The following is a 26683-nucleotide window of genomic DNA, read 5'->3' on the forward strand; positions in this document are numbered from 1 at the left end:
CTCATCTTATCCGGATAAACAAGCATCACACACAGTCCGTGGTGATCCGTGCGAGATGTGTATCACGCCAGAAAGTAGGTTGTCTGGATGAAAAACTCGTAATCACGCATCACACATTAGGATACATACATCATACATGGTGTGTGATGCGTGATGCGTGATCAAATGTAATTTTGAATAATTTGAGGGTGTATTACTAAACAATAATAATAATTCAAGGCCCAACGTTACATCCACAGTCCAAACCTTTAAGGTAATTGACAAAAGCCAATCCCTCTGTTCTCAAACCTTCACTCCGAGATTTTTAATAAAAAAATAAAACCTTTTCCTGATAAAATCCAATCCCTCTGTTGATACACTCTCGACGAAAAAACATTCGATCCGATGATACTCTTACTTGTTTCGCATTTGATTTGATGTAAAGTATTAATAATTATTAATTAATAATATAAATATAATATGAACATCAGTGCTCCTTTTTGGGGCTCAACACCTCTCCGCTCCAACCTGCCCATAAGGTAATTTTCGCTGTGGCATTTCGTCGAACACCTTCTGTATCTATCTTATTCATATTGGGTATCCTTGTATCACAGGAGTAACAATAACAATAGTGGTAACAACAATGTTGCTAGTGGTGACAACTTTGCTATTCAAAGTCATAAAGTTAGTTATTCAGTCAACAATGAAACTGGGAAATTGATTCCAATTATAAAGGATTGTTCTTTAAAAATTCCTTCTGGCCAGTTTTGGATGTTGCTTGGACCTAATGGGTGTGGTAAATCAACTCTTTTGAAGGTATTGCTATTATTATTGTCATTATTTTCATATTGTTATTGTTATATATATAATTTGTTGGTATTGGTATCTAATGAAAAGGGGAAATTGTATATTTTTGTTTTAGTACTAGATTGCTGTACCTTTAAGTTCCAAAATTATTTTCCGTTGTTCTGGAATTAGTAATAAGTTTGAGGATATATTGAAACTAGATAATTGGACTGTTATATAAATTTGAAATGGTTAATTCATGTTACCTCATGAATTATTATTATAATGTTATATGAACGATACATGGGTTTCCTATAAGACCATAGATAATGGTGACGTCTATGTGGAGTGGAAAAGGGGTACTTTTTGGTTTATGATGCTGACATGTTGATGATGGGGGAATTAGGTAGTTGTAATGAGGGGCGTTTGTTGAGAGGTTGTTGAAAGTTTGTGGGTGATGTGTTAAAATTTGATTTGTAATTGGTAGGTAAATAATAAAAAGTGGGAGATAGAAAATAACTGGAACTAATCAAATGCCGCCACCTCACCATCACTTTCCTCCCCGCCTGCGTTTCAAGATGACAACGCCGGAGAGAAACGCCCATAAATGCCCCATTACAGGTGTTTGTGGGGCGTTTGTGATGACATGTAGGAGGCATAGGGGAGAGAAACACTGTGTTATCTGTGGTCTAAGAACGAGATTTCTAGTAGTGATGCCATGATTTTAATGGTTGTGGACAATCTTAATTACGGTTTAGTTACTTTTATTTTTAAGAAAAGTGAAAAATTGGTTTTATTAACCTTATAATGGTTATTAATGTTGTATGTAATGAAATTGGTAAAATTGGTTTTATTAACTGTCACATTAGTTATTAATGTTGTAAAATTGTGCAGATCTTAGCAGGTCTACTAAGCCCAACAGACGGTTTCGTGTATGTGAGGAAACCTAGAAGTTATGTCTTCCAAAATCCCGATCACCAAGTTAGTTTTATCATTTTTGTTCTATATAATCGAGTTGAATTGACTTTTGTTTTATAATTGTAAACATACTCAAAGGGAGGAAATTGCGCATTTTGGCGGTTTGAATAACAAAACTAACGTTAAGTGAAGCGACCCATCCTAACCCATAAGGACGAATACAATAACATATGATTACATCGCGAGGTACTTGACCTCTATATGATACATTTACAAACATTGCATTCGTTTTTAAAAGACAAACTTTCATTACATCGAAAGTTGACGGCATGCATACCATTTCATAATATAACCAACTATAATTGACTTAATAATAATCTTGATGAACTCAACGACTCGAATGCAACGTCTTTTGAAATATGTCATGAATGACTCCAAGTAATATCTCTAAAATGAGCAAATGCACAGCGGAAGATTTCTTTCATACCTGAGAATAAACATGCTTTCAAGTGTCAACCAAAAGGTTGGTGAGTTCATAAGTTTATCATAAAACAATAAAATTCAGTAATTTTGATAGACCACAAGATTTAAATGCTGCATGGTACAAATGGGCCCGAATCCTATACCCACCTGTAATGTACATGCGATATCTTTTAAATACAGTACACCTTTCTCGTGTACGAAACCATTTTCATAAATCTTAGTAACCGTACACATATCTCGTGTACAAAATATCATACGCATAACCTGTGTATAAAATCATTCTCTCGATACATAACAATTACTTTGCATTCATTGCTTGGCTTGGTAACCGACCTTAACATATAATGCGCATCAATAATATCCCCAAAAACAGAACATCTCGTCTGTATAATATATAAACTTCGAAGTACTAAACACCACGCCCACTAGCCCTTCCGTCTAGTGAACATTTTGGGTGGGGGTGTTAAACCCGGTAGCTACCTTTAGGATTCGCGTGAATTAGGGCCATACTCGATTCTAATTCTTAGGTTACCGAGCGATAATAATCAGGGGAAATATTCACAACAATTAGTGGCAATTATAACGTCCAACTAATTCAATAATAATCCACAGAACTTCTGTCTGCATAATAATTCATTCGAGGAATGTTTTGCTTGTGTCTATCTCGTCAAACATTTATAAAAGCATTTCATGTATTCTCAGTTCAAAAATATATTTCAAAAGCATTTAATAAAGCAGTTATAAAAACAGCGCATGTATTCTCAGTCCTAAAAATGTAAAGAGTAAAAGGGAGCAAATGAACTCACCATACTGTATTTTGTAGTAAAAATACATATGACGATATTGAACAAGTGTAGGGTTGGCCTTGGATTCACGAACCTATATCATTTGTATATATATTAAAACATATACTCGTATTCGAATAAATCTATATATTATTTTTAATAATATACTTGTTAAATTATTTGTTATATAGATATATATAATTGATTCATCTATTTTATTTAACTAGCGTTTATCTTTCATTATCACATATTAATAGTAATAATTTATTTAAGGGTTTATATAAAAAAAATATATATGTATATATTACTGTAATTTATATATTATATATATAGCTTAGTTATTATATTGTTAATAATAAAATTATAGTGATATGTGTTTTTAATATTCTTGTAATGTATTTTTTATATAAAAATATTTATTTGTAGTAATACTAATAATAATAACTATGAATATAACAATTTTACTACTAATGATAATAATAATAATAAGCTTAATTATAACCATACTAATAGTCATATATACCTAATAATAATGATTTCATTATTATTATTTTTGTTGATAATAACACTACTTATAAAAATACTAATGATATTAATGTTTCTAATACTTGTAAATCTATATATGATAACAATATTAATTATTAATTATAATTATAATACTAATAATAGTGATAATAATAATAATAATAATAATAATAATAATAATAATAATACTAATTATACTAATAACCATATTCTAACATTAGTAATAACTATTAGTAGTAACACTAATAATAATAATAACATAACAATAATAATTTATGATCTCAATAACAATGAGACGACGACGACGACGAAATAATAGTAACACTAATAATAATAATAACATAACAATAATAATTTATAATCTCAATAACAATGAGACGACGACGACGGCGGCGGCGGCGGCGGAAATCCTTTTATAAAAAAAATGTCCCGCGCAGGGCTCGAACCCACGACCTCTCGAAACCCGACACCAACCCTTAACCATCCCTCTATGTCTACATATCTGATATAATACCCATCTTATATCTGTTTATATATATCTATCTGTTTCTAATTTTTTTCTTCTTCCTCATACCCAGTCGACCAGGAAGTATACCAATCAACACAACAATTAACAGTTTGATCTAGGTTTTTATATAAAACAGAAAACAACTTTTGAAATTCGACTTTTAATTAACAGACACCAAAAAAAAAAAAAAAAAAAAAAAAAAATATATATATATATATATATATATATATATAAAACCAAAGTTGCTGTACAGGTTCGTTTGGAATCTCAGAAACTCAATTCACGTTTAAATGCTAATAAATTCTTTGGTTTAGGATTTGAAAGTAAAACAGAAACATTTAGTGAGTGGTCAAATTAATTTAAACAGAATAAAAATCAAATTAAAAAGCTGTGACAGACGTAGAACATGTTTTTGAACTGAAACATCAAACTTGAAATTGAGACTGTTTTAGACAAAGCTTTCTAAATGAAATAGGTAGTAAATGACTCATAGAAACTCTATAATTTCTCAATTGATTCTGTAACATCAAACAGACTTCGAATTTTAAGATGAACACTAAGTTTGAGTTTTTAGAATTTACGGTTTGACTCCAAAATTCATAATCAAGAGAAGAAATTAAAAGATGAGATTTTCCAGATAGATTGAACGAAAGATTTCTATCATGATTACATTCACACATTTTGAAAATTTAGTCGAATTTGAGGTAATGCTTAGAAACTGCTTCGAACAGGGTGTTTGACTCAGTTTATGTTAATATCTGTTTTAAAATCTTGAATTGCAGGAGTGATTAAATATATATAAAGAGGAAAATCGAATAATCAAAGCTATTGGTAGTGATACGATCGTTTTGTTTTGTATTGACCATGAGTTTGACGTCTAACAACCTGCAGACCAAATTATTCGTTCCAAAAAAAAAGTAGAAATTACAGAATGTAGATAGGGACATGATACTAACTTTTGTTTATATCCTTGATTGATTTTGCGTTAAAATCTGATAAAGAACAGGGTCAAGATTTTATACAGGTTCAATTGCTACTGAATCTTATTTATTTTGTGAGTTTAAAAAAAAATTAATAATTTATATATATATAATTATATTATTAATACAATAATATTGATTTATATTTATATATTATATCTAAATATATATCAGTATATATATATATATATATATATATATATATATATATATATATATATACCTGATTTTTACATACTTGCATATATATCTATATGCTTATATATGTATTTATAAATTATGATTTATATTATTAATTAATAACTAGACTAAATGAAATCATGAAAATGATAATTTTAAATGAAAATAATAATAATAATTAATAATAATAATAATAATAATAATAACAATAATGATTTTTAATGATACTAGTAATAATAATTAATTTTAAAAGAATTAACAATATTATTATAACATCTATATTTAATATATTAGGGTTTACACATTATAGATCATGTAACATAACTACATAATATGTATTATATCATAATTAGTATTAGATTTTATATATTTTAATAATATTATCTATATCTAATAATCATAATAATAATAACTAAAATTAAAATTTTACTATTAGTTATGACAATAATGTTATTAACAATGATAATGATAATAATATTGATAATAATGTAATAAATAAAATGTTTCCATTTCATATATATATGTATATTTATTGTACATTGGAAATAATAGTATAACTAATACTGGTTTTAATATTAATATTATTAATGTTACTATTAAGTAATATTCTTAATGTAACAAATTTTATTTTTTGTTTGTAATTACATCAGATATGTTAATATCACATTTTATCAACTATATTATAATAAATAATAATTATATGATATGTGATTGAATATTTATACACTATACACGTATTATAATATACATAAAAATTAAATATATTTATATATAGACTCTTTTTAAATTACAACATAATTATTCTATCACCTATCTTACCTTTTTGATTCACATGATTAAACCCTATGTTACTATTTTAAATTATCATATATACTTACATTTATATATATATATATATATATATATATATATATATATATATATATATATATATATATATATATACACTAGATTTATGAGCCCGTGCGTTGCACGGGGACTCATCCGCAAACATTATTGGTTTTTAAACTTATATATGAAATAATGTTATTATTGAGACTGAATAGCTGTAGTATACAATTATAATTAAGAAACCCTTAAGTATTAATAACAGTGGTGCCGAAAGTAAATGTATTGAAATGATGAGTATTGTAAACGATCATATATTGTTAAATATTGTATATGTATTATAAGAAGTAAGAACAATACATGAGCTTTTAAAAATAAAGCGAACTATAAATTTGGTGAATATATAGGTAAACGATTGACGTTGGTGAATATTAACCTTATATTCAAAGTTGCAAGTTCTAATCTACTGATGAAATTGTATATCTCAATAACCCTTGAAACCCAACTAAGAGCATCTGTATCTCAACCTTGATCATTCTCAAATCAAAGCATATCTCCCATGTCTGCAATCATTAATTAGTTAAACATAATGATAATGAGAAATTAACCAACCTGAAAATGTACATATGCGGCTTAAGTGATACGGAGTACAATAATAATGACCCTACATATATTACTAATCACAATAGAACCGATAAAAATAACAAAATAAAAAGAGTTAACATAAAAGATGAGTGAAGTAATGAAGCAACTCTATAAAGATTAAAGAGTAAGAGATTAAGCACATACCCTCCTTTGATAAGGTTCTACTTTTAGCCTTCAAAATTACCCAACGCATTCATACAATCAGTGATCTAAGATCATAAATTAAACGATACCAAAATTTCGATATTTTGATTGATAACAATAGCATTTCAATATTAGGATGCATATGTTCTATCAAGTAGAAGGAAAATACATATAAAATTGATGGACAGCAGATCATACTTAATTAAACGACCATTGTAAGATCAAAATTATAAGACCAAGAACCCTACAAAAATATCCAAATATGACTAAACAACGACCACACAACAAATAAAACTATTTAATTCAGCATGATATTGAAAGGTAAGTTTATTAGAATTTAAGTAAAATGAAAGAGATTAGCATAAATGAAAGATCATACAAGTGAGCTTACAGGTTCATTCACATCGTAGTGGTTTTTTTAATGTCACTCTCAATAGTGTTTAACTAAGAAGAGTGCATTCATCTTGCTCTTTATCCTTCAAAATGTTCTTGATATATAATAATTGCCTCTATAACAGATCACTCCAAATGAACCACAAGTTGTATCGCATACTGCATCGTCTGAACAAAATGAAGATCAAAATTACAATAAATAAGAATATAAGAGAAAATGTGTAATACATGTTAACTACATTGAATGAAATTTCGAAACACACCCCATTCAATTGTGTTCAAGCCAACTCATCTGGAAGATTAGGATAGAACTTGGATGTATGTTGCATAGCTGTAATCAAACGCAAAGGTTAATGAATTTGTGGTGTTTTGAGCCTGTACGTTGCACGGCTGTTTAAAAAGAAAAGATATGTGTGCTTAAAAGGACATCACATGGATATAGATGTGACTAAACATTAGGTTAAAGCTATCTTAGATCACAAGATTTATGTATTTTTTTGATAGTTTGATATTTACTTACTCGTTGATTGATTCTTTAAACTCTTAGATGTCTGGGTTAAAATAGCACTGGGTTGCTGAGAGTTAAACCTAACCTATTTTTTATCTCAAAAGATTAGAAGCCAGTGGTGCATAAGTTAAACTTGTGGAATAAATTACTTATATGTCCAGAATAACATTGATGTTACTAATATTTGATTTATAAGTTTCAGCATATATATTCAGATGTGTAATTATATAAGTTGCATATCAACATTCATGTCAAAAGTGATAAGTCCATCTTAATAAATCACCATTCTAATCCCGCACAAAAAGTCACCCTATTAAAACCCACAACTTTCGGCCCATCCGACCACCATCACCACCCATGTCCTCCCTCTACCGCCGAACCCCGCCATCCCTACCAGTATTGAAAATGCCAATTACTTACTGGGTTGACGTTTTTGTGCCTTGATGGTTGCTTTTAGTGATCTTCATAACCCTATTAAATATTGGTTTCAAACCATCACAATCCACCTGTTGCAATCATGTCAGACCTCGATTTGGGTTGGACTCACCGACTTGCAGTCAAGCTCGGTGTTAACCGGTATTGCTTTTCATCATGAAGGGCGTTGGCTCTTTCATCTTGTGACTTCCATCTTGTAACATAAAAAACAAAAGTTTGCTGCATCGAAATAAGTCGAATAATAGTCAAATAGCCACGTCATATTAGTGTGACCCATGAAGTTCATCTGCATAAGAACAAAGTTTTTTGGTAAAACCATATATGGTGAGAGCCCATATTGTGTAGCTCAGTAATCGTGCTAAGACTTCATTAGATATTGCTATAATAGAAAGTCAAAAATGTCTAATTCTAGTGAAACATCATAATCGATCTAATACATCAGTTTATTATTATAGGAGTTCATGAAAAACGTGCAGTATATTAAAATCAAACCTGATTAGTCAGATAATGCATGGTTTGAACCACAAGAAACTTGATGAAGTTCCATATGATACCAATCCCTCAAAATCCCCCATTCTTGGCGCCAAGAAACTTGTACAATGGTATTTCTTGGAACCCGTTGACACGAACCTTGAAAACAGAGAATATTGATTAAAAATAATTTGACCTTTTTAATAGTCAAACATAACATATAACATATTCATAATTATCATAAGTTCACAAGAGTAGAGAAGAACAAAGAAAAGTTAAAGAAAAGGAAAAAAAACTTCACTCGACCCCAAACTCAAAAGATACAGTCGACCTCTTTCCACAAACTAAATTACATTACAACACCAATTATGAGAACTAATCTAATAACTAATTGTAAAACAATTAGCAACTAACTGATATAGCATTTATACCTTTCATTCGAGATCGCCCATATATGACTGAAAGTAGCATTCCTTTAGCTGTTCTATGCCTAAACATCCCAGCCATAACTCCATGTCTCTCCTGATTTCTTCCCATCACTGTACGAATCTACTCGCCTTCAAAAAGGAAAAATAGTAAAAAAAAAAAAAAAAACAAAACCTCAAAAATCAGTTTCAACCTTTTCTATTGTGATTTTTTAATAATAATGCTAATCGTAATGCAGTCAAAAACAGTCAATTATCAAGTTCAAGATTAGTCAAAAATGAAAGGAAAAAAAAAAAAAGAAACTGAAAAGACAGTTTAAGCCTCTTTTATGTTGTGATATGCTAATGCTAATGCAGTCAATTATCAAGTTCAAAATTAGTGAAATAAGTCAAAATAGTAATAAAAAAAAAAAAAAAAAAGTTTCAACCTCTTTTATGTTGTGATATGCTAATTCTAATAATGCTAATACTAATAATGCAGTCAATAACAGTCAATTATCAAGTTAAAAATTAGTAAAAAAGTCCAAAAGGTCAAAATAGTAAAAAAAAAATCAAAAAATAGTTTCAACCTCTTTTATGTTGTAATATGCTAATGTTAATGGTCCAACTGTATGACTGCATAATGTGTTGAAAAACAACATAAATGGTTCAATTATGGTGACTACATAGCTTGTTAAGTTCATCTTTTGTAAAAAATGGTCAACATGTTTTAACTTCAGGATGCAAAACCACTAATTATGAGAAAAAAGCATTCCTTTAGCTGTTCTATGCCTAAACATCCCATCCGTAACTCCATGTCTCTCCTGATTTCTTCCCATCACTGTACGAATCTACTCGCCTTCAAAAAGGAAAAATAGTAAGAAAAAAAAAACTTAAAAATCAGTTTCAACCTTTTCTATTGTGATTTTTTAGTGATAATGTTAATCGTAATGCAGTAAAAAACGGTCAATTATCAAGTTCAAGATTAGTCAAAAAGGTAAAAAAAAAAAAATAATAATAATTGAAAAGACAGTTTCAGCCTCTTTTATGTTGTGATATGCTAATGCTAATGCAGTCAATAACAGTCAATTATCAAGTTCAAAATTAGTGAAATAAGTCAAAATAGTAATAAAAAAAAAAGTTTCAACCTCTTTTATGTTGTGATATGCTAATTCTAATAATGCTAATACTAATGCAGTCAATAACAGTCAATTATCAAGTTAAAAATTAGTAAAAAAATCAATAAAGTCAAAAAAGTCAAAATAGTAAAAAAAATTCAAAAAATAGTTTCAACCTCTTTTATGTTTTGATATGCTAATGCTAATGGTCCAACTATATGACTGCATACTGTGTTGAAAAACAACATAAATGGTTCAATTATGGTGACTACATAGCTTGTTAAGTTCATATTTTGTAAAAAATCGTCAACATGTTTTAACTTCAGGATGCAAAAACACTAATTATGGTCCAACAATTTTTACTTCAGTTCAACTAAACATAAACTAAGTAACTTTGTATCTAAAAATTTGGTACTTGAACAATTCGCAGAAGCTAAAATTGGACACAACATACTATACATTCATCTCATTTGGATCTGTTAAACCTAGTTGATGGTTGACATTACATGGAAGTATGCTAATTAGATCTTTATGCAAGTGTTAAAATGATATCACCCATTTTATGTTTAGTATTATCATCAGTTGTCTACATTAATTTTTCTTTAGATGACTGAAAGTACACAATTATAAAACTATTATATGAAAGCTGAATACCTTTTGTATGAAACTCCATTGATAGATTATCTACAACTCTAGCTTTCTATGCATTCCATGCCTCAATGTGGAATAACAACCTGCCAATTTTTGAAATCTATTATATTTACTTTTAAAGAAGATGAACAACCAATACACGACATGAAAATATGTAACACAAACCAATATATGATCCTTTACTACCATTGAGTTGAAAGGAAAAATCATAAAGTTTAATAGCATATCTTAAACAAACTGAATAGTGAATTCGTAGCCATTAAACAAACCTCCAAAATAGATCAAGTGCATATAATTGGTACCATAAATCGATGATTATCACATTCACTCATATAAATTCTACGAATTAAAAAAATTAAACAGTTAACTTAATGATTTTGAGTATCTCTAATAATAACTATTATAAACACAATTTCATACTTAATGATATGAAATTGACCAAATAAATAAATAATCAGGTGCAGAAAGATAAACAAATCCATATATAAAAGGGTTTAATTCAAATCGTTAGACATATACGCTACAAAATTTCAAATTTAATATGAGTGAAAATTCTATCAAAATTGATTTAGAAAAACAGTTTGATTTCTTCATAAGAAAATAAGAAAATAGAATGCAAAAAACTGAAAACAGCTATAAAATCACCATAAAACAGAATATAAAAATGGAAATACCTTAAACCTCCTGCTAGAATCTGAAAACGTAAGCATAAGGTATCGACCGTTTGAATTAAACCCTAAGGCATCGACCGCCGCAAGGACTGCTATAGAAGCGACGACGATGGTGGTTTGAGTCCAACCACCTCAAATCGGATGTATGATGATGAACATTGTTTGATGATAAAGATGATGAACATATACTTCGATGTAATCGGATGTAGGTAGAGATAGAATATTTGGGTATTTAGTGAACCCTAATTTTGAACGAACCAATTGAAGGTTTTGAATCGGATGTTTAAATTGGATGATAAATGCTCCGTAAAATAATGAGGAGAATGAAACTGTTAACCCTAATTCAGTGGCTAATTATAGATGATTGTGGACACGCGTCATATGTAGAAAATTAAGGATTTATTTAATTCAAAATTATGAGATAAAAGTATTTCCTGAGGATGAATGTGGTTGCGCCACGTGGATTTATGTTACCGGATTAGTAATATAGAAGATAGAAGATAGAAGATATATATATATATAATTACATGTTTATTTACAAATAAATTGTTCGTGAATCGTCGGGAATGGCCAAGGTTAATTGAATGCATAACAACAGTTCGAAATTTTTGAGATTCAATTAAATATACTTTGCTTATCGTGGCGGAAACATATAAAGATTAAGTTTAAATTTGGTCGAGAATTTCCGGGTCGTCACATTAAGCAATACTTCCTCCAAAATGATCATGTATCTTCATTTATGATTGTCTATATGAGTGTGGACTTTCGTGTTTTTTATGACCATGAATTAGGTTGTCATGCCTACGGTAGAAGCTGATGTGGCATTTGGCCTTGGACGGTTTAACCTGACGAATGATGAAACAAAATTAAGAGTAGCAAAAGCATTAAACTCTGTGGGCATGTATGATTACCTGCAGGTATTCGGTGAACTTGTCTTGTTTTTATTGACAATAAAAACTTTTTAGAGTATATATTTTATAAAATCTGAATAACCAGGGGTTGCATTAGGTCATATAGAAATAAAATGAAGGTATTAGTTACACTGATCTTTTATGAAGTAATTAGTAAATATGTTTTATGTTTTCTGTGGCACTTGTTAATAACTTAATTAAGGTTGCTAAGCCTCCTTTTATTTCAATTTCAATTGTACTTGTATATATTAAATCTCGAGTGACTAAGGTTACAATGATCAGAGGCCGGTACAAACCCTTAGTGGGGGTCAGAAACAAAGGGTTGCAATTGCTGGTGCGTTAGTTGAGGAATGTAAAGTATTGTTACTAGATGAACTCACAACATTCTTGGATGAACGTGATCAGGTATTATGAATTTTTATTTTTCTTTTTCAGTGAACACCGAGGTGAAGCTAGTATAATAGATTCGCCTAAATATGTAATTGAAAATGTCATACTGATTCCTACTATGATCCTAAGCGTTTTGAAGTTTTGGATTAGCAGTTAAATGTATTGTCGACCATGAATTAGTTAGCCAATAGGGGAATTCACTTGAAAGTTAAGTTTTAGATTATTCAATACATTTCAACTGGCCTACAAAATAGCAAGGTTGAAAAAGACGTGAAACGGGGTCGAGACGGTCTCAACCTTGGAGCGTCGCAACGGTCAAGACTGGTCGAAACGGGGTCGAGACGGATGTTGACCAACGTTGACTTTTCATATATATTTCAGATTATACATAGATATTTGCCTATAATTGAAATATTTATGTCTAAAATGTTTTATGTTTGAAATATATATAAAAAGTCAACGTTGGTCAACATCCGTCTCGACCTCGTCTCGACCGTTTTTTTAAGCTTTTTGGCCTTTTTTTCGTTGTTGACCGTTGTTTAATCGTTGACCTTTTTTTACCCGTTTTTGGATCCGTTGCGAAGGTACGCTAGTAATTCTGTTGCGACGGCTGTCTCGGCCGTTCTTTGCAACACTGCAAAATAATGAATTGCTTGAAGTTTGAACTGGCCTTATCCAACAGGCCGAAATGTATACGACTATATTGTTGCATTTGTCTTTCCACCAGAAGCTACTATTTAATAGGTTTAAGAGTCAATTATATGTAATGAACACATAATAAACCTTAAGTAAAATATTGGGTAGCGGTATCACACTTTTAATATAAAATAGGTCATGAATGGGACATACAGAAAGTTGCTGGTTATAAGATTTATATATTCTAGTATATGATAGGATTTGGCAGAAATACTTATCAAAGTTATATGGATTTTTTTACCCTTGGGCGGAAAGTCGACCTTTCTTTTACCCTAGAGTATGAGGGTAAATCGTCTACATCTCACCTCCCTCACCTCCCTCCCTGTACCTTTGGATTGGGTATTGTTATTGTTGTTGTACGTGTAATCATATTTGACACGTTAAAATCTTTTAATTCAACGTTTTCTATGAAAAGTATTTCTAGTCAAGCTAACGAAACCTGCCTGGCAAAGCTTCTTATGTGTTTTTATTTATATATCCTTCAAGGGTTCACACGATCCTTTTTTTTTTTTTTTTTTTTGTTCTTTCAGATTGGCGTGATTAAAGCTGTGAAGAACACATTGAGTAGTTGTAAAGATGTGACCGCATTATGGGTAACACACCGATTGGAAGAACTAGAGTATGCAGACGGTGCTATATACATGGAAGATGGAAAAGTTGTGATGCACGGTGAGACATCTATCGTAATTGATTCTATTGAAGCTCGAAAAACTTCTTATACGAGGTCCATTAATTCATGAAAATATGTGTATCTTGTATGTAACATAGCACAAATGCTTTCTTTCTGTTCCTAGTAAGATTTTATATATTTTTTTAATACAACTCTATTGTTCGATTGGTTTTTGGGTGCATACAAATGGATTCAAGGATGTGACTTATATAATAAAGATATCTAAACTCTTGCAATTAAACTATTACATCCAAAGTATTTCATCAAGGAACATATGATATAAGTCGGCGGTGAACCATATGGCGGCTGACCATAAGCAGGAGACTTCTGTGTTGTAAGTGGTCCATAACCACCATAATATCCAGGTTGAGTTCCACACCCGGACTGACCAGAGCCCAGTGGATAACTCGAGTTTGAACCGGACTTATGACCAGAACCAGATTGAGCCGCAGATGGTGGAGGAGCTTGACTGGCAGCATTATCGGCTTGATGTTCATATCCACATATGCAGCATTTTGAGAATCAGCAGTTTGACCCGCAGCACTATATCCAGGTGCCAGATTACCATAACCATGTTGATCATAATATCCCGATTGAGGTGCAGACACATACCCTCCATAACCATCCTGCCATAAGTCCATAACCTTTACCTTGTTGATTGTATCCATAAGCTGATGCATCTGTAGGGGCTGCTGCAGCAAGTGGTTGGGTCTGTTGACTTTGTTGCTGACCATAGTAATCATAACCACCACCCTAGTTTGCTGACCTGACGAATGTTCCCAGCTGCTGCCATATCCACCTGATGATGATTGTTGTGGAAAACTAGCATACGGACTGGACCGGCCCCGCCCAGGTTATGCACCAGGTTGTGTGTAGCCATTATAACCAGATTGTTGCATTTGTGCACCAGGGGGTCGAGCTTGATAACCTTGCTGAGGGTATCCTCCGCTTCCCATTGAATTTCGTAGATGATTCTGCACAATAAGACTATCATTTCAAGAAAAAATCAAGATAACACTTGTAAACAGAGTGAAAAGCGTGATTGTGTACACGTTTCATTTGTAAATTTCCATAGAGTTGCACGGATAATCAGGCGTACAGAAGATAAAACAATAAAGTACCATAGATTATAGGAATGGGAATAAATATGAAACTGCAACTGAACATACAAACCAAAATATCGTTTATGCAATCTACAGAATATATCCACTAATAGCTATTAAGTTATGTAAGATTTTAAGAGCTAAGAGAAGCCTTGACTAACACGTTTATCGCAATGGTAAGTGTAAAAACGTAAATTAGCAGAGGATGATTAAAGGAAAAATATCATACATTTCACAATCATATCACAACAGGAACATCCCAAAGAGTGCAAACACTTATTTGAATAAACAAATAGAATGTTTTCGTTCCCAAGGCGTTGAGAAGTATATCGATGAGTTACGCATGCAATATACTTCTTCAGTCCTAGTGTTTTCTTGTAAGGTTAGTTGTCACCACAGACGTGCAACCTTCTTTCTTCGACTTCGTCTTCGCGTCAGTCGAATGTCATACTGAATAGACACTCAGGAAACAAACAATGTCTTGGAGCATAGACATAATTTGTCTAAGTGTATGACTATATCTTGTGTTGATAACAGTCATCACAACCAAATGCACTAAGACATACCACGAAAGGTTGTTAACAATAATTTAAACTTCTAAGCCTATGCTTGCAGCACCTAAATACAATTAGTACTAAATAGGTAACTGACTCAACACTAATTTTATTATGAAATTAATTTCAGGTGATATCGTAATAAGTAAAAAGATGGCAAAGTTAGGTAAAAGAAGGGGGATTTACAAATCTTGCGCGCCGTCATCGTTTTGGTCACATCTCACTCATACGAGCTCCGATTTAGAACACGTCGCGTTCGAATTCTGACAGAAAACTGAGTTTTTGAAGAACACTCCATGTTCTCTTATCATGTCTGACAGGTCATGGAAAAAGCCTATTTAAGTCCACTTTTCAACCCCTTCTACAATGTTTTAACCTAGCCATTTCGGAGGCCCACTGGGTGATTTTAGGAAGGTTTTGAGAGATTTCAAAGGTCTCAAACACTCCAATCATTAAGAGATTTTGTTGTGTATTTAGGTCGAATTATTTGTTTATGATGATTTTGTTGTTGAATATTATTTTGAATTTTGATTTGATTTGTATTGTGATTGTTGCTAGTTGTATTGAAGTCTTTCTAGGAAACGAAAACGAGCTATTCACAACCCGATCTCGAGCTTTTTACATAATCCACGAGCCAAGCTTGAGCTAAAAAGTTAAGGCTCAAATCGAGCCGAGCTCGAGCTTCGTAAAATCTAAACAAGACGAGCTCGAACACTACCAAGCTCGGGCTCGACTCGTTTACAGTAGCCATGTCAATTTATCTCAGGTGAAGTGCTAGTATTAACAATCAACTTTTTATGTCGTATATTCGCTTTCGAAATTACCAAAGGGCCATTGGCCTAGCGGTATCAAGGTGACCCTTTCAACCTATAGGTTGGGGGTTCGAGTCCCGGGGTGGACATGTATATATTCGTGTTTAAATTCGTGTCTGGGTGTGTGTGTTTGTCTTTTAAAAAAAAAAAAATTCCCTTTCGAAATTTAACTTTACATAATCACAGGCCCACTACAACTTAGCCCCAGCTGGAAGATGTAGCCCATATTAAAGGCCCATCAAGATCAAGATCAAGATTTAAAATAGCCGATATAGACTTTTATATGCATAATAAAGTCTCTACATATATTGACACACTGAAACATAATTGACTTTGTTTTAGCAGCAAATTCTGAGTTCTGTTTCAAATATTATAGGCAACATTGCCACTGCAAAGCAATCATCTTTAACCTAATTTCCCTCCAATTGTTATTTACGAAGGTAAGAATTTTATTTGCAAATGCTAATTATTTTCTGGGTTTTGAAACCCTAATAAAAACTTCAAAGATCAAACCAGCTGTTGTACAATTTCTCAATTGGTGTTGTTCTTTGCAAAGATTTAACCTTTTTATCTGAAAAAGTTGCTAATGAATGATTAAGCTGATTATTAAGGTCAATTAGATTTTAAATTACTTTTCATTGTATTAAATCACTTGTTTGTATTACAATATTTGTTTTATGTTGATTATTTGCGGGTGATAATAATATTTTTCCCTATTTATTTCCAAAGTATAAATTATGACTAAAAAAATATGCTGAGTACTCTTAATATGTACTGTTATTCTTATTTCTAATTCTAATTTCTATTTATTCTGGTTTTGTTTTTTATATGATACACTTTAGTCTTAGTGACCTCCATCTTAGAGCTATTTTGAATTAACTATGCTATAAGCTGTTTGAAAGTTGACTGCTTCACAAGCAATTTAGATTGAGGAGGTCCCAAAAGTAGGAATTACTTTTTTTGCTTTAGTTTGTATTTTGTTTAGTTTTCGATCAATCAGATTTATAGTAGGATGTAGGAGTCATGAAGATGAGATGTGGCAAAATGGGTGGGCCGGTTAATGGGTCAAAACTGCTAACTTTTTTTTTTACTTGAATAGTACTCCGTATTACAGATATGATCACAAAAATATAAACTTTTACCAAAACCCTAATATGCTTGTGAAGTCTATACCTTATTTGATAATAATGTACTTCTTTGAACAACACAAGGTTTTTACTTTATAAGTACACTTTTTGGTACTTCTGAGTTTTAACCCATTCAACAACTCATCTGATCTGCTTCCGCTTAATTATACCGTTCTTATTTTATTTAGTTTGTTAGAAATAAAACATAACCTGAATCAATCCCTTTCTTAGTAAACAGGTTGAAATTGTCACCTCTACTTAAATTCTTATGTAACTTGTTCAGTTAGTTTTCTCAGGATCTTATTGGTTTAAAAAAAAGGATATCAAGTGAAAAATGGACCGCATTTCAAACGCCTTTTCGTTGCTAGAACTGGATGTCGAGGATGATAGGAAAGAGACAACCAGCTCTGCGGATAATAATACAAAGAAAGCAAATGGTATATTTGATTTTAAATTTTTATTAATGCTCATCATCTTATAACATAGTTAAACTGTTAATAATTATACTCACTTGTTAGTACTTTGTATTAGGTGATGTAGGTGACTCTAAGAAAGATAAAGTTATCTATGAAGGAGATTATAAGATGCCGCTCGTGTGGATCGACTTGGAAATGACAGGTATTTAGTTTTGAATTTAATAAATTGTAATAAATTAATGGTTAGAAACCAACAACGTTAAGTTATTGAGTTTTTTTGTACATTTGCTGTGTGTGCAGGTTTGAATATTGAAGTAGATAGAATATTGGAGATTGCTTGTATTATTACAGATGGGAATTTGACCAAAACGATAGAGGTCAGTTAATTTCAGATTGTGCTATTTTCATGTTTATTTTTTATTATAATTATTTTTATTTTTTCTGCTCATAGTATTATATTCTAGGAAATTAAAGGTCAATGCTTTTGTTTAGATTTGTTCATATTTTTTATTTCTTGATTTAGGGTGCTTTTGTGTCATCTCTTTTTCCCTTCTGTTGCATCGAAAGAATTTATTTCACAAGATATTAATGTTTTATAATATAATATTTGTATAATATGTGTTGAATGTTGATCTTATATTCTAGGTTAGTTTTTGTATCTGATTAGAATGGATTTGTTTTTTGGATTCAGGGTCCTGACTTGATCATACATCAAACAAAAGAATGTATGGACAAAATGGGTGAATGGTGTCAAAAACATCATGCAGCAAGTGGTAATTAGCCTTTAGATCTTCATAATATCCTTATTAAAAAATTAAAATAAATGTATCTCACAAACTATATAATATGTTGTTATTTTCTAGGTTTGACGGAAAATGTGATCCAGAGTAGCATTACTGAAAAAGAAGCTGAACGGAAGGTATCTAAATCGCTTGTTTGTTTACTATCAAATTCATATCTAATATCAAGATTATGTATCTTGCTTCCATTTCATATCTCATTTCCATTACTCATTTCGTATCCTATTTCTGAGAACTGTATTCGAATATTGGACAATGGTAGTTTCTATTTGGTGTTTGTTGCAATTTTAAATGTATGAGTTTTAAGAAAAAAGTTAAGATATATATCCGAACATCTTAATTGGGGAACCAAACATGATGTTTAACAAAAAGAAAAGGATTATAAGTTCCTTTTCATTTAACTATAATAAATAAATAAAGGAAACATTATTCCACGTAGTATAATTGTCAAAATTGCTTGATTGGTTGAACCAAACATGATTTCAGAAATATGTAACTTTTTCCTCTATCTATATCGTTTATTCCTCTAAAACGTCTTCCTATGATTTTTAAATATTTAGTATTCTAGTTTTTACTATAACTATTTAGTTATTTCTTTGATCGGAATTTTTGTAGGTTGTTGAATTTATCAAGAAACATGTGGGCACATATACTCCTATGATTGCTGGTAATTCAGTATATGTCGATTTTATGTTCTTAAAGGTAAAAAAAAATATCATGATTACAGCAACTTTTCATCTCTTACTTCAACACATTAGAATTATAAAATCTTATTTGTTGGATCACACACATAAACAAAGATATTGAATTTATGTTTTTTTATGTTTAATTGCAGAAGTACATGCCTGATTTGGCTAGTATATTCCATCATGTAGTTGTTGATGTCAGCAGCGTTACGGCATTATGTATTCGATGGTTCCCAAAAGGTGATAATTTTTGTTCATTCTCTTTGTTTGTGAACATTTAGTTATTTATGCTTATTATAAGTTACTACTTTTTTTAACTGTTTTACATGGACATAAGACTTTAAAGTTGCATAAATTTACAAACTACACCTAATTTTAGTTAATAATTTAGCCAATGAGGACTTACTATCATTAGCATTTAGCACTTATTATCTAACCAATATCAGGGTTGCAGAACTCGGAGAAACTCACTGAGTACTCTGTTAAAAACTAGGTCCAAACTCGGTCAACCCTAAGTCAACTGGGGATTACTCGGCCAAAACTCGGGATTACTCGGAAGATCGGTCAAAATTAAGCTTGGTCAACATCCGATTACTCCCCGAGTACTCTCTGAGTTACCGGTTAGGCGGTTACTCCCTGAAATGTCCCGAGCGAGTACTCTCGAGTACCGATGTTGGCAACCTTGACCAGTATTACATTTTGGTGGATTTTTTTATTTTTTTTTAATGATGATATATGAATAAAAGTACCCAATATGTTATTAGTGATACTTCATATCTTTACTACGGTATAATTTTTGAAACAAGCTACTTAGGTCATATTAACATGGTGCAAATCTTTCAATTAAGGATCCCAGGTATTTTTTATATATATATATTTAAGAAAAGTCTGCTTGTTATATGAAAAATATTAGCCCTGGTAATATTTTTAATATTAAAGTATTTAACCCAACAACTAGTAGTTTATTAATAGTCATTGATAACTAAATACCCAAAATGTGTCCCTGTTAAACAAAACTGAAAAGCTCATGGACCAGAATATGTGTCACAATTTGTTTTAAATTATATTTAAAGGTCAAATAGGTAAAGTTTACCGAAACAATACAGCTTACTTATGAGTTAATATATGCACCTTCAGAAAAAAAGAAAGCTCCACGAAAGGAGAAGAAGCACAGAGCCATGGATGACATCAAAGAAAGCATAGCAGAGCTCAAATACTACAAGGAAAATGTATTCAAACCGTCCAAGTCTAAAAAGTAACATCGAGTGTGTACGAAGCGTTGTTGGTTTCTTCAAGTTTGGAAAAATGGTTATAATAATATGACGGTAGTCTGTTTATAATTATATGCTTTTAGTTTTTCATTGTAGCTAGCATTTGGTAGAAACGGTTTATCAGTAACTGTGTTATCCTTTGATTGAAACTTAGCAAATTGATTCTTTACTATATATAGTCGTGGTTCATCATTTTGGACATTTTCAGAGTCGTAGAAGAATGTACACTGATAATTTACTGATAATCTGTTGAAGTTTATGGATTATGTTTGGGTTTGTGAATATTCTACTAACTTGTTCGATATTGCTGGCAAGTGTCGCAGTGGTATTTCTATTTTAAAGAGGATGAATGTGACATGGATCATGGTTATAATAATAGATAACCAATGCTCTAGAGTAGTTAAAGAACATCACATACTCATTGGCGGAGCTAGGATTTTTTTCACCGGGGCAAAAAAAGAAAAATTAAAACCGTAACAATTTTTTTGAACAAAATATAGAGGTTTTGGGGCAAAAAATTAAAGTATTTAGGCAAATTATGAAGGTTTATGAGCAAAAGTTGAAGGTTTTCGTGAAAAAGTTGGAGAATTTTGAGCAAAATTTAAAGGTTTTGGGGCAAAATATGTAGGTTTTGGGGCAAAAAAAAATCCACCGGAGGCAAAATCGAAAAATTCGAAAATTTTATACTGAAAACAAAAATCACTGGGGGCGGGCCCCATGTAGTTTCACCCCTGCACATACTACGTGATGTTACACCGAGAAATTGTAGTGTATACATCACGTCTTGATTTATAACATTCGACAAATTTAGATCCCACCATTGCTCATGTGACGACCCGGAAATTTTCGACCAAATTTAAACTTAAATCTTTATATGGTTTCGACACGATAAGCAAAATCTGTAATATTAAATCTCAAAAATTTTGAAACTATATTCATGTAACCAATTATCCTATGACTATTCCCGACGATTCACGAACAATTGTGTGTAGATAAATATGTGAATAATATATATATATATATATATATATATATATATATATATATATATATATATATATATATATATATATATATATATATATATATATATTTATCTTATTAATATCTTACTATTACTTTACATGTATAAATCACATGATTAATTGATATTATTTTAATACAATTTACTATATATATATATATATATATATATATATATATATATATATATATATATATATATGTGTGTGTGTGTGTGTGTGTGTGTGTGTGTGTGTATAGTAAATTGTATTAAAATAATATCAATTAATCATGTGATTTATACATGTAAAGTAATAGTAAGATATTAATAAGATAAATATATAAATATATATAATATATATATATATATATATATATATATATATATATATATATATATATATATATATATATATATATATATATATATATATATATATATATATATATATGAATTCTGTACCCAATCAATATTATATATATGTTGTAATATACCTAACGCATATAAATATTAAATATTCAAATGTGTTATTATAAGTATTTCATAACTAATAAAATGTAATATTTTTATAAAATTTAATTATGAGTTAAAATATAGTTATTATATTATTTTTATTAATAATATTGATATCAGTATTATTAATAGTATTAATTTAATATATAGTATATGTATATATGAGATTTGATATGTATAAATTGTTATTATGATTACTTTCACTAGTATTATTAATACTATCATTTGAATTATTAATATTATTATATAAAAATGAAACATGTAACGTGATTAACATTAGTATTATTATTTGATATTACTATTATTAATATCATTACTTTATCATAATTTTTATTTATAATATTGTTACTTTAATATCATTATTACTAAAAATTATTATTATTACTAATAATATTATCATGATATTATTATCACTTTTATTAATATTATCAATAATATTATTATTATGCTAAATATTATTTATTATTTATAAGAGTATTATTGTTGTAATTACAATTATAAATTAATACGATTATATATATATATATATATATATATATATATATATATATATATATATATATATATATATACTGATTTAAATATATAGATACATTAGGAACCAGTATATAGAATCTGTAATATATACAAATACGTAATATGTACAGTATATATATATAAATACATATTTTATAAAATTAAATATAGATATATCACGTATTAAGTTTTCAATCGATTTCAAACTGTTTTAAAAGGTTGATCCTGTCTGTAAAGCTGTATTAATCGAATCTCAATCCTAAAAAAAAACAAGAAGCTTTTAGAAGTCACGATCATCCTTATATTTTTTTATTTTATTTGTGTACCTGATGGAATAATTCTGTCGAGTAAATCAGACTATCAAACAAACGTAATTGGGATAAATTAGCTGTGATTACACTTACTAACCCTTACATAATACTCCACTAAAAGGAATTGAGTTGAAAACAACAAAATCAATTTTAGTTTTAAAGAAAACGAGTAAACTGCTATGTTCTTCCGACTTTTCTGTCAAATCTCAGATTCGAATTTTATGTCAAAAGTTAGTAATGCAATTGTGTTAGGATTATTATATGTGAACTTTCTGTAAAGTTTCACAACTTAATCCTTTATATTGAAGCCTAATTTGAGAGTCAAACTTTTAAATTAAAAAGTCAAAGCTTTGTGTTCATCATAAAATTCATTCTTGCTTTGATGTTTTTGTTCAAATTGAGTGCACAGAAAGATTATAGAGTTGATTTAGAAACTATTTTGTGTTATACACTTTTCCTATAATGCAATGAAAATCGAAAATCAAAGTTTTGTTTTTGATAAAACCCACAATGGCAGCAGGCCTGGCCTGTGTTACATTTTTTGTTTGTTTGTGTTCTGTTAATTAAACTTAAAGTGATACATACTTCTTCTGTTACGTTTTCGATTTCTAAAACAAATAAGGTTATTATGGTTATGATTTGGTACGATATCAAGTGGATTGGATTATGAAGAAGAAGATGATGAAGATTAACAGATATAGTTTATATATATATATACGGGGTAATTAAATCAGAAACAAAAGAATAGAAGGATGGTTGTGTGTGTTTACGTTAAGCGGGAGGTCACGGGTTCGAGTCCCGTCTGAGACGTTTATTTTTAGAAAAACCTTGAGGTAGTTTTTAGTTCTTTTAAAAATCATTATTATTATTGTTATTTTTATTACTGAATATTATTATTTGTTATTATTGTTAGTATTATTATTATTATTATTAGTGTTATTACTTATGATAAACATTATTATTATTAATCATTATTATTATTACTAATATTACAATTATTATCATTATTAGAAATATCACTAAATATTATTATTATTATTATCGTTATTATTGATTTTATAAGACTACTACTAATATAAGTATTACTATTTTTAATATGAATAGGATTAGGATTATTATTATTGTTATTATAAAAACCATACAAATTATTATTATTTTTCACTAATATTAGTATTAACATCATTTTTGTAATTAATAGTTTTACTATTATTAACATAAGTATCGATTTTAACGAATATCGTTATTAGAGTTATCGATATTAAGAAATTTATTATTATTAGTAAATCATTATTATCAAAACTAACATTTTTGTTACAGATAAATATTTTGTACCTAAAAATATACTTAATACATATATCATAATTATATTAATAGTTTATATACCTACATATCAAACATAATAACAATATTTAAATAAATACTTATATATAACAAACTAATGATATTTTTATGTAATACTAACTATATATATATATATATATATATATATATATATATATATATATATATATATATATATATATATATATATATATATATAGATATATTAATATAACTAAGTAGATAGATATTAAACATTTTAAGTATATACACAAATTAAATAAATATAATATATAATTTAAGAAATAATATATAAACTTGTTCGATTACGATTACACATTTTAATTTATATACAAATGATATAGGTTCGTGAATTCGAGGCCAACCCTGCATTGTTTAATGTCGTAATATGTATTTTTACTACAAAATACAGTATGGTGAGTTTCATTTGCTCCCTTTTACTCTTTACATTTTTGGGACTGAGAATACATGCGCTGCTTTTATAAATGTTTTACAAAATAAGCACAAGTTCATAAAACTACATTCTACGATTGTTTTGTTATACCGGATATCTGTACTTATTATTATTATGCTTGGTAACCTAAGAATTAGTAAAAAACACTAATTGACACGAATCCTAAAGGTAGATCTACGGGCACCAACCACCCCCATTTTCGAATAGTGGAAATGCTTTAGTACTTCGAAGGGTTCTTGTCATACATTTGAATAGTGGAATGTATGATGCCGGATATCTTAAGCGCTCTATGTTAAGGTCGGTTACCAGGCGACTCATCGTATGAATGATTTTTGCAGTTGTAATGATCCTGCACATTTAATTAAATAAAATCTTGTGGCTTATTAAATATTATGATTATTATATAAAATTAAACCTATGAACTCACCAACCTTTTGGTTGACACTTTAAAACATGTTTATTCTCAGGTATGAAAGAAATCTTCCGCTGTGCATTTGCTCATTTTAAAGATATTACTTGGAGTCATTCATGACATATTTCAAAAGACGTTGCATTCGAAGTCATTGAGTTCATCAAGATTATTATCAAGTCATTTATAGTTGGATATATTAAGAAGTGGTGTGCATACTGTCAACTTTCGATGAAAAGAAAGTTTGTCTTTTAAGAACGAATGCAATGTTCGTAAAATGTATCATATAGAGGTCAAATACCTCGCGATGTAATCAACTGTTGTGAATCGTTTGTAATCGATATGGACTTCGTTCGGATGGATTGGGACTTGTCATCACAGTTGGTATCAGAGCGGTGGTCTTAGCGAACCAGGTCTGCATTAGTGTGTCTAACTGATAATTCGTTAGGATGCATTAGTGAGTCTGGACTTCGACCGTGTCTTCATGTCAAAAGTTTTGCTTATCATTTTGTGTCGAAAATTACCTGCTTATCATTCTTAGGGAATCACTTGCTTATCATTCTTAGTCTAGACATGTCTTACTGCCTCTATTGCATAGACAGTGTATAGATAAATTAATATCTTAGCGTATATGTTATTGTTACCTTTGCCTGACAGATTCCGTAGATTCCTCCATAACTTATGGGATTTTAGTATTATATATGCATATGTAAATTATGTATTGCAGGGTACTAATCTACATCCTATAATCTATTTCTTATCAAAAATCCTTCATCTGATCGTACGAGATGAATCCCTCCACCAGTTCGAGTCCCTCAGATTTCGATAGCTATTTCGACATGGATATTCACCTAAGCCCCGAAAGCGGTGTCACCAGAATGAATCAATCAATCAGTCATTCCCGATTCATCCGATGGGTTCGTAGTTGATTTAATCAATGGAGACACGAAGAAGGCGATCCTTTTCACCAACCGAATTTACCTATTGGCGATGAACCTGAAGCATTTACCGACGAATCAGTCCGAAACACCATTTTCACCCTCATTTCTCGAATATCTCAACACGATTATATTCTATCTAAAATTTTAAACCTTATTCATCCGCTCGTTCCGACCGACAATCATCCCGGAATAATAGAATAAGTCAACGAACTTCGCGCTCGAGTAATCAATTAGGAGAATATGGTGAAAAATTTACCAGCTTCAGTAATATCACTGGCACCCACAGTACCATCAATAATAGCACCAGTACCATCAACAATCCATGCCTCAACATCTCATTCTGTACC

General features: G+C 30.0%; 2 protein-coding genes and 2 long non-coding RNA genes across 5 annotated transcripts; 2 read left to right on the forward strand and 2 right to left on the reverse strand.

Moving 5' to 3' along the window:
- The first annotated feature begins 424 nt into the window (after nucleotides 1-424).
- Nucleotides 425-14274, forward strand: LOC139843637 (ABC transporter I family member 10). The gene is made up of 6 exons (XM_071833746.1): nucleotides 425-518; nucleotides 594-795; nucleotides 1660-1746; nucleotides 12204-12329; nucleotides 12606-12728; nucleotides 13940-14274. The coding sequence occupies exons 1-6, from the start codon at nucleotides 460-462 to the stop codon at nucleotides 14147-14149; spliced, it is 807 nt and encodes a 268-aa protein (XP_071689847.1). The 5' UTR covers nucleotides 425-459; the 3' UTR covers nucleotides 14150-14274.
- On the reverse strand, nucleotides 6252-8653 carry LOC139843735 (uncharacterized). The gene is made up of 5 exons (XR_011757696.1): nucleotides 8590-8653; nucleotides 8083-8383; nucleotides 7418-7485; nucleotides 7153-7322; nucleotides 6252-6535 (listed from the first exon to the last, which is right to left on the reverse strand). It is a non-coding gene; the product is annotated as an uncharacterized lncRNA (long non-coding RNA).
- LOC139844435 (uncharacterized) lies at nucleotides 9288-11767 on the reverse strand. Its single transcript, XR_011757954.1, has 3 exons — nucleotides 11416-11767; nucleotides 10745-10824; nucleotides 9288-9831 (listed from the first exon to the last, which is right to left on the reverse strand). It is a non-coding gene; the product is annotated as an uncharacterized lncRNA (long non-coding RNA).
- Nucleotides 14275-16871: 2597 nt separating the features above from the next.
- Nucleotides 16872-21083, forward strand: LOC139843438 (oligoribonuclease). 2 transcript variants are annotated; one of them, XM_071833517.1, is made up of 9 exons: nucleotides 16872-16988; nucleotides 17959-18112; nucleotides 18207-18293; nucleotides 18392-18468; nucleotides 18783-18864; nucleotides 18955-19010; nucleotides 19507-19593; nucleotides 19727-19817; nucleotides 20715-21083. In XM_071833517.1, the coding sequence occupies exons 2-9, from the start codon at nucleotides 18010-18012 to the stop codon at nucleotides 20834-20836; spliced, it is 705 nt and encodes a 234-aa protein (XP_071689618.1). In that variant the 5' UTR covers nucleotides 16872-16988; nucleotides 17959-18009; the 3' UTR covers nucleotides 20837-21083. The 2 variants fall into 2 exon arrangements, with proteins under 2 accessions (XP_071689618.1, XP_071689617.1); XM_071833516.1 differs by having other exon boundaries at nucleotides 16875-16988; nucleotides 17972-18112.
- Nucleotides 21084-26683: the final 5600 nt, after the last annotated feature.

This window comes from Rutidosis leptorrhynchoides, chromosome 4 (assembly GCF_046630445.1).
Source record: "Rutidosis leptorrhynchoides isolate AG116_Rl617_1_P2 chromosome 4, CSIRO_AGI_Rlap_v1, whole genome shotgun sequence".
Classification (NCBI taxonomy): Eukaryota; Viridiplantae; Streptophyta; class Magnoliopsida; order Asterales; family Asteraceae; genus Rutidosis; species Rutidosis leptorrhynchoides.